Source organism: Panthera uncia, chromosome B1, assembly GCF_023721935.1.
Source record: "Panthera uncia isolate 11264 chromosome B1, Puncia_PCG_1.0, whole genome shotgun sequence".
Taxonomy (NCBI): Eukaryota; Metazoa; Chordata; class Mammalia; order Carnivora; family Felidae; genus Panthera; species Panthera uncia.
Window position 1 is genome coordinate 379,137 of NC_064811.1, and position 8,873 is coordinate 388,009.

General features: G+C 68.3%; 1 protein-coding gene across 1 annotated transcript in view; it reads right to left on the bottom strand.

Annotated features, from left to right (window-relative positions):
- Positions 1–6,931, bottom strand: part of DGKQ (diacylglycerol kinase theta) — a 12,929-nt gene extending 5,998 nt beyond the window's left edge. Inside the window, exons 1-12 of the mRNA XM_049630123.1 lie at positions 6,552–6,931; positions 4,002–4,081; positions 3,191–3,290; positions 2,703–2,788; positions 2,486–2,611; positions 2,044–2,269; positions 1,787–1,887; positions 1,430–1,668; positions 1,247–1,337; positions 1,070–1,124; positions 889–950; positions 360–510 (exon numbers count right to left, since the gene is read on the bottom strand). Of these exons, the coding sequence (XP_049486080.1) occupies positions 360–510; positions 889–950; positions 1,070–1,124; positions 1,247–1,337; positions 1,430–1,668; positions 1,787–1,887; positions 2,044–2,269; positions 2,486–2,611; positions 2,703–2,788; positions 3,191–3,290; positions 4,002–4,081; positions 6,552–6,825 (1,591 nt within the window). The 5' untranslated portion in view covers positions 6,826–6,931. The remainder of the gene's footprint in view (positions 1–359; positions 511–888; positions 951–1,069; positions 1,125–1,246; positions 1,338–1,429; positions 1,669–1,786; positions 1,888–2,043; positions 2,270–2,485; positions 2,612–2,702; positions 2,789–3,190; positions 3,291–4,001; positions 4,082–6,551) is intronic.
- Between the last annotated feature and the right edge of the window lie 1,942 nt (positions 6,932–8,873).

An 8,873-nucleotide genomic window follows, 5' to 3' on the forward strand; every position in this document is an offset into this window, starting at 1 on the left:
CCCCCCCCCCGCGCACTGCCACCTCAGCACGGCCACCCCAGGCAGTCCCACCCTGCCCCTCAGGCCAATGCTGCTGCCACTTCGCTTGCAGGCAGGTTCCCAGTGAGTCCCTCCCCCAGTCAGAGCCAAGGGCAGGAAAGGCAGAGGCTGGAGCTCAGGAGTCTCAGAAACCCCTTGGCAGAGGTAAGCAGTCTGGGCCCTCGAGGTGAGACCCGAGGCCCACAGAATGGGAATGAGCTCTGCGAACGCTCAGACAGCAAGTGGCAGGGGAGGGGGGGGCACAGCAGCCCCCAAGGCCTGCTCTCTGAACCCCTGGTTGCCAGCAGCCAGTAGCCCCAGGTCAGGCCGGGCAGTCACACCTTTGGTGGCCACAGCCTCGTCCAGTAGGCTGCCATACTCCTGGGCAGACAGGCCAGGAGGCAGGCCACCGACAAACAGGCAGACGTGCGGGGCCACAGCTCTGCTCTCAGCCACGTAGAACCGCATCTGGTTCATCTGCCGTAGGGACGTCTGCAGGAAGGGGGCGGGACGCTGAGCCGGAGCACAAGAGGACAGCACCAGCACCCAGCCCCTCCACCCCCCTCATCCGGGAAAGGGGCCCTTGAAAAGATCCCGCAGGATAAACAGAAAAGGAAAGGAAGAACACACAGGCTTCCTCCCTTGGGACAAGCCACTCAACTCCCGGGGGGAAGGGGGCAGGGTCTGTGGCTCTAAGCCCCACCTTCCAGAACAGGTGACATTAGGATGCGGACAGACCCACCAGGCCCAGGGGGGTGGCACTGCCAGCCAGGAGGGACATGGTGTCCTGGGGGCAGACCCTCACTATGAGGTAGAGGCCACCGCCAAAGCCTGGCAGCTCCTTGGGGACCAGCATTCACCCCCAATGACCTGCCGGATGTCACGAAGCCGGTGGAGCAGGGGCTCTTCATCCGCCAGCACCGTCCGCTGGACTGCAAGGGTGAGAGGCGGGGCCTGTGAGCACCAGGCACCAGGCCCACCTCTGCGAACAGGCCTTGGGGAGCCCGAGCGGCCGGTCGGTGGAGACAGCGACGGCAGGCCGCTCACTCACCTTGCCTGCTACCCATGAGCACCTCCACCAGCTGAAAGCTCTCAGGACCCTCGGCCTGTTGGGGGGAGGGGGGGGGCAGAGTTTGGGGGCCTCAGGCCTGGACCGCCCATTCCCCCAGGACACTCACACGGGGCAGCCGGCCCGGCAGGCTGGCCGGGAGCACCGGCGCGCACGCACCTGGCGCCCGAGCAGCGGAAGGACCTCCAGCACCACAGTCCGGGCGGTGCTCTGTGCGGTCACGCGGATGGACACGTAGGCCACACCCACCCTGCGGGGAACAAGCTCAGGAGCCTGGGTCCCACGGCCCCCACCCCTCCCAGCTCCCGCCGGCGGACCCTGGGCCTCGGGCCTGGGTCTCACTTGAGCCAGGCAGGGTAGATCTTCAGGACCTCCTGGGTGCGGGGCAGAGCACGGATGATGCAGGCCTCGGGCACGGCCTCTCGGGCCCCCGGGCCCCGGCCGCCCTCTTCCTCTGCAACCCCACCGCTCCAGGGTCTTCCCCGCGCCCCGGTGTCAGCGGCGTGCACAGCCTGGGGGAGCGCCTGCAGCTCAAAGTCCCGAGGGTCCTCGGTGACGTAGTAAGCCCGCAGCGCTGCCTCCTGCGGGGTGGGGGGGGGCCAGATGTGGACACGAGCCAGGGCCATGGTGTGTGCCCTGAAGCACTCCCGGGAAGGGGCCCTGCTGCGGCCGCTGGGGGGGGGGGGGGGGGGCTCTTACCAGCACCTCCTCGCTCCTGGCCAGGCGGGGGACAGTGATTACTCGAAAGTGGTTTCGCTGCAGGGCATCGTTCCCATCAAAGACCTTCAGGGTCTGCTTGCCTGCGCCAGAGAGAAGTGCTTACGAGTCCCCGGAGTGCAGGACGGGATGGCAATGGGGCAGGACGGGGCTGGGCACAGGACAGGTGATGGCATGAGGTGGGGGGGGGGGGGGGGGGGGGGGGGGGCGGGGGCAGGCAGCAGCTAAGAGGTACTTACTGGACTCCGGTGGCAGCACCTCTCGGCCCAGGCTGGCGGGGGAGCTTCCGTCCGCGCCACCGTCCCCCTCACCCGGCTCGGGGGCCGGGCTCTCAGAGATGCGGAAGCAGTGCATCTTACTGAAGTTGCGGGACAGCAGGCGCACGCACGCGGGGGGCAGCACCATGGTGTGCAAGCGCCCAAACGTGCACTCGGGGGCGAGCGCGGTGGAGCAGACGGAGTGGGCCTGGGGGGCGGGGCGCGGACGGCCCTCAGCCATTCTGCGGGGGCCGCGCTGGACACTCGGGCGGGCAGCGCCACCCTCGGACCAGACGGGTCCCCCCGCCCCAACCGAGTGCGAGGCAGACGGCCGAGGATGGAAAGGAGACACCCCCACATCCCCCGGCACCCGGCCCCACAGGCCCCGCCCACCGCACCCCTCGGGACCCCCGCCGCACCCCACCTGCACACCGCACCACTCGCAGCGCACGCCCGCCAGCACGTCGGAGGAGCCGCACGTCTTCCTGCACACCTCGCAGCGCGCACCCGACGGCAGGTTCCCCTCCCGCCAGTGGTGGTGGTGCGTGTCCTGCGGAGGGGACCGTCAGCGGCTCGGCCGGCCCCCAGCTCGCGCCCCTCGCCTGCCCCCAGGTTCGGGAGATCCGGCCCTGCACACTCACGTGGTCCCGGTGCCCGTCCCGGTGGCACTGGCGGCAGTCGCTGCAGGCGAAGGGCACACAGTCGGGGTGAACGTGCAGCTCACACACTGGGGGGTGGGCAGGGGTAAGGGCCTCTCGCCGCTCCCCAACGGGCCCTGCCCCCTTCTGGCGGGCATCTCTGACAAGGCTGGATCCAGACCACATGCTCTGGATCCACTTCCTTTAAGCTTCCTCAGGTGCTGGGCGGGGGCCGTACCCGCCCCGCCCCCCGCACGGACGGCTGGAACCAGCGTCTCCTCATATGTCCCTGCCTGGCCCCCTGCACCTGCCTTCCTGTGCAGGCAGCTCTAGAATCCACGAACACCGCCCCCTCCCCCCCCAGCGCCATCAGTGCCCAGGACCCCGCCCCACCTCCTGCCCACCACCTCCACCAGCCACCTGGCCCAGGGGAGACCAGGAGCCTGGTGACGGGCTCAGACCAGAGGGCAGCCAGGCAGGCTCCGCCGTACCTTCGCAGCGGAGGGCGGGTGCCTCCAGGCCCTTACGGCACACGGCGCAGAACTTGCGCTTGTAGAGGCCCCGCAGGCCGAAGCAGTGGGCCACAGGGACCTAGAGGGAGCAGAGCTCCACCTCAGCCTGGGGCCTGCCCGCCAGCACCCTCACCTCCAATCCAGGCCCCCAGGCCTAGACCTCTGCGTCCCAGAGAGCCCCCATGGCCACCCACACCACCTGCCTGACCCCTGCAGTCCCCCCAGATCCGCCCCAGCCCCTCGGTGACCCCCAGGGGTCCTGTTGGAATTGCCCAGCATGCCCACCTCTCCGCTCCCCCCATGGTCCTTGCAGGACCAAGCGTGGGCTGCTCCCAGCAGTCCCGAGGTCAGGCAGCCCCGTCTGCAGAGAGCAGCCCTGCTGGTCCGGCCCAGGCCTGATTCAGCTGTACCGCGCAGGAAGCCTGGGCCCTGGCTGCTTCCTCCAGGCCTGTTCCCCCGCCCCCATTACATATTTGGGGCAACTGGGATGAAGTGCATGCGGACAGAGGCCCACCAACAGGCAGGAGGAGCAGGGCCGGGTGCCAGGGACCTCAGGTGGGGGGCAGGGCGGAGGGTCACAGCCGGCGGGAAGCGAGGCCCGGCTGGTGCCCCGGGAGGGACTCGCAACAGGGATGCGGTCAGCATCCTCGGGGCCCAAACCAGCGCAAAGGAACAGTCCCACCCCATCCAACCAGCCAGACTGCTTCCCGGCCCAGGACCCGCCACCCGCGGCCTCCCCAGGCCTCCACCCCCGCTCCCCGCAAGTCTGCTAGCCCACACTCGTACGCACTCGGACCAGGCTGGGCGCCACGCTCGAACAGGGCGTCTTCACATGCTTCAGGCACTTCTCGTGGGACATAAAGTTGCAGACTGTGGGATGAGAGCTGCGTGAGTCGGCCCCCGACCCACCGGGAATCGAGAGACCCCAGGGCCTGGCATGCAAAAGGGAGGCCTTGGCAAGCAGAACCACCGAGGGCCAGGGCAGTGCACTGACCGCAACAGGCCCACTCTGCCGGAGCCGAAGGGGGGTCGGTACGGGCTGTCACCGCAGCCCACGCCCCAGCTCTAGCCCAGCCCTGAACGATGGCGCAAGCAGGTCCCACCATCTCCACTGTCTCGGGGGCATGACAACAGCCTCACCCCCAGAAGCGCCATGGACACCCTGACCCTCTGCCCCACCCCATCTCTCATCCCCAGAGAGCCCAGAGCCGGGATGATGGCGTGTCTTAGAATCCTGAGAGTGGCCCCTGCCCCTTGCACGAGGCCAGCTCTCCTTCCAATGTGTGGGTCCTGAGGGGCAGGCAGGCGAGCGGGCGTCTCTGCACATCCCCCCAGACCAGCTTCACCAAGGACATCCTTCCCCCACCCCCAACTCTAAATATCCCTAACTCCCCCTCCCACCCGTCATGTGTCTGCTGAGACCAGAGCTAGCCCTGTGACGGGCCAGGAGCCCAAGGCAGGCGGGCGACCAGCCGAGCCACAGCTGCCCTTGCCCCTGCCCAGAGGCTCCAAAGGCAGTGAGTGCTCAGACCTGTGCTGTGCCCCCGAGGGCCACCCATCCTGGGGAGGCCGCGGAGGCCACTGAGACAGGAGGCCCAGAGAGCCCAGCCAGACTAAGGCCCGGAGATGGACAGGGTGAGGGGGCAGTGCAAGAGAAAGGGGCCTCTGGCACGCATGCAGCGGTGAGGGGGTGGGGCGGGGCTGGGCCCCCTGGGCTAGGACAGGATGGACAAGGTTGTTGGGGGCTGGGAAGTGAGCAGGTGGCAGAGGGACTCCCCAACACCACCTTTAGTGAAAAGTGTGACCACAGGGGCCATGAGACAACCCGTCCCCCCCAATCCCCAGAAGGACGCAGACAAGGCCCCCCACGGGCCAGCAAGGGCAGCCCTCAGTCCTGGCTTCAGAAAAGCCACAGCAGGCTGGGGTCAGAGAGGAGTGGGGAGGCAGAGGCGGGGTGAGCACTCCAGCTGGCTTCCCCTCCGGGGCGCGCAGACCAGCTCTGTCCTGGGCTGGGCAAGTGGCACCCAGCCCCCTCCTCTGGCCGGCAGAGATAGCACCTGATCACCCCACATCCCACATCCTGGGTGCTCCCTGGCAGGGGAGGAGGCTCTTCCTCCCACACCCTCATCTGGTCCCTCTGCTTACCCAAATTACCAGCCCGTTCTCCACAGAGGCGGGGAGAACGTCCACGCGGCTGCCCAGTGAAGGCTTCACATCGTCCCCAAGCCCCGCTTCCTTCCCTGAGCTGCTTCACCCCTTGTTCCCAGGGCCCCACTTATGAGAGGCCACAGCCATGAGGGGGACCCTGGGTCTAGCCTCAGACCTGGAGCTGACTCAGCTGCACATGCAGGTCTCCCACCTCAGCGAGTCTCTGGCGTGGGAGAAGGTAGGGCGCTAAATGTCTCTGATATGAGAGAAACCAGCGGTGACTCCCCCCATGCCAGCTGGCCAGGCCACCTGGTGCAGCACTGGGGGATCAGGACAAACATGCCATTTTCTTTGGCAGAAGGCCCAGCCGCCTCCACCTGGTCGAGCCTTCTCTGTAAACCTTAAGTGGTCCCCCTGTCCCCAGAGCCAGAAGCCCCAGAAGCCTGTCTTCCTGAGCGGAGCAAAGGCTCTCCACCTGCCACTCTCCACACCCCTGGGCAGCTGTGGTCCTCAGGGCCCGCCCACCTGCCCTGCTGCGGGGAGCAGGACCCAAGGGAACAGACCCTGGAAGCTTGCACCCTTGCTGCCCGAGAGTCAGAGGAGGGAGGGCCTCCTCACCCAGCCAGCCAGCTTGGCAGCTAGGTGGGAGTCCTGTTGGGGCATGCTGCACTTGGCCCCTGTGGGCAGCAGTGTGTATGCAGGGCAAGAAAGGCCCAGCACTGAGGCACGGAGCCAGTGGCCCAGATCAGCCCTGCCCGTCCACACTGCTGCCCTTGCTGCCCCAGCTGATGGCAGTGAGGAGCCCAGAGCAGCCCCACCTGCTTGGGGTGAACTGGCCTCATGCCCCAGTCACTGCACCTGCCCCACGTAGCCCACAGTGCTCTTCTCCCATTGAATCCCAACCCAAGTGAGGAAGCCCAGGGAGCACAATTTTCCTGAGACCCACAGCCCTGGGGAAGGGGCCGCAACCACCTGACACTCCCGAGCCCCTGGAACTGCCAGTCCTTATCACCTCCATGGAGAGGTTCTGGGGCCAGCACGATCCTGCCCCGTAGGGTAGGCGGCTCTGTCCAGAAAAGGCTATCGCTGGGAATACACAGGTCAGAGGTGAGGAGCCCATTCTGGGCCCGGAGGTGGGGGAGCGGGGGGGGGGGGGGGGACCGGGGTCTGTGATGGGGTCGCGGGCGCTCACCGTCGCACAGGAAGCCGGCCAACCCCCAGATGAAGTCGGAGCAGAGGTGGCAGAAGGTGGGCTTGGTTAGCGTCACCTTCCGGAAGCTGTGGCCAGTCGCGGCGGGGCCTGGGGGCCTGGCGCCCGCCCGCTCCGGGCCCGACCCCGACCCGGGTCCCGGCCCCGGCCGCGCGCGGCCTCTGCCGCCTAGCTCCGGGCTGGAGGACGGGCTGCCCGGGCGCGGCGAGCTGCCGCCGAGCCAGGCGCGAGCCCGGGGCTCGGCCGCCGCCGCCATCCTTGCCCAGGGCGGCCCGACCCCCGGCGGCGGGCGAGAGCCGGGTCCGAGCTGCGGGCGAGAGGGACCGCCACCTCCCGCCGACCTCGCCGTCCGAGCCGGTCTTCCGACTGCGCCCGCAGCCACCGCGCAGGCGCGAGCCCGGGAGGCGGGGCCAAGTCGGCGGGGGCGGGGACCGGGGCTGGGGCTGGGTGGGGCGGTGGGCCTGCTGGGGCGGGGCTTGGAGAGGCGGAGCCGGGAGGTGGGGCCCGCGGGGCCGGGTGGGGCGGGGACGGGAGAGGGGAGCTGGACGGCCTCCGGGGCAGGGTCCGAGCCCGGGTGGAGCGGGGACCGCGTGGGGAGGCCCGGAGGGCAAGGGGCTGGGGCTGGGCTCCGGCCTGCGCCCGAGCCGGGACCGGGTTCCACGCACGCAGCCTCCCCACGACGCCGACGCGAGGCTTTTGCACCTGCGGCGCTCGGACCCGCGCCTGCGCAGGCGGACACCTCCCACGCGACACCCGGATCCCGCCAGTGGTTCGCAGTTGCCCGGGGCGGCGGGGCGAGCGCGCGGCAGTGCTCAGGGGCCCGAGGGTGGGGTTGGGAACCAAGGCCTTCCTCCCCTGGGTGTCTCCGCCAGCTGTGCGTGGACGACCCCGTTTGCTGTGTCTTCGCACGCGTGGGCCCTTCCTCACCCGGAGTACCCCGGCCCCTGCCCTCAGCTCAGATGGGGACCTCATGAGGGTCCGGGCCAGCAATAGCCACTGCCTGCATGACCCCCTCCCCACGCTGACGTTGCTGCCCTGCCTGTTCGCAGATGGCGCCCCCTCCCATCAGCTCCCCAGTGGGAAGCCTGAGGGCCCAGCATCCCTCCCTCTGGGCCCTGGCCTCTTGCTCCCGTGGGGGGGGGGGGGGCTTTCGTGACGGCTCAGAGGCCTTCTGGACTCCTTCCTGGTAGGAAAGACCCGCCCGTACCACACTCCCAGGGAAAGGAATGAGTTCCACCCGCCAGCCCTGCCCGGAAGGCTGGCTACGAAGGGGCGACCCCAGCACACACAGCTTTGTTTTGTCCAGGTGGCGCTGGGGACGTGTAGGCGACATGTCCATGAAGGTCGCCCTGGCCCCATTTCCTGCCAGCACTCTGGGGTCCTTCTTCTGTGGGCCTGACCGCAGACTGCAATGCCCACGGCCGAGCTGGCAGCTGTGGGCCAAGGGGCTTCTTGGGGGGCCCACCTGGTCCGCACCGTGCCTTCCTGGGCGGTTCTCCAGCCAGGCACCCACCCGGGCAGGGTAAGAATGAGCTGCAGGGAGGGACTGGCCAGGGGTGTAGGGAAGAGTAGAGCCCCAGGGTCCCAGAGGAGCAGAAAAACAGGGTGGGGGACACAGCCAGGGAGAATAATGTCCCAGGAGAGGGCGTAGTGACCACAAATGCTACGAGGGAAATGGCTGGATGTGTGCAGGGCTTGTGGAGGGAGGGACAGAGAGGGTTCCACTGCCCTGGTTGGCTGAGGGGGTCCAGGTGCAGACAGCAGAGGGAGAGGGAGGGCAGTGCCAGAGTCGGGGTCCTGAGAAGGCAGAGGATGCCGGCCCTCAATCCCAGGAGGGGGCTTCATTTGTCCAGAAACTTCACAGAGCACCCGCTGCACATCCCAAGCACTGGGCTGGCATGTCTGCCCTCCTGGAGCTGAGTTCTGGGGGGGACCGACAACAAACTGAAAAATAGCCTGGAAATGCCAGTTTGTGTTTGGTGCCAAGTGGTCGGAGGGAGCCGGGACTGAGTGCCCGGGAGGGGCAGGCCTGGGGCGGCAGGAAGGCGCCCAAGCAGAGGAAACAAAGGGCTCACAGGCCCTGGTCCTCTCCTGGTCTCCTCGACCCCCCCGTTCTGGCTTCAGCCCACCCAGCTCCCCAAACCGGCCCTCAGCCAGGTGGCAGGTCATAGGTGAGGGCCAGGCCAGAGAGCCAGGCCCCAGAACCGACCTGCCTCTTGGCCCCGAGGGGACTATGACCCACGTGCCTGTGAGAAGGCGGAGATTTCTATGGAAGACCGCTCCACGGGATCCAGACTACCGCTG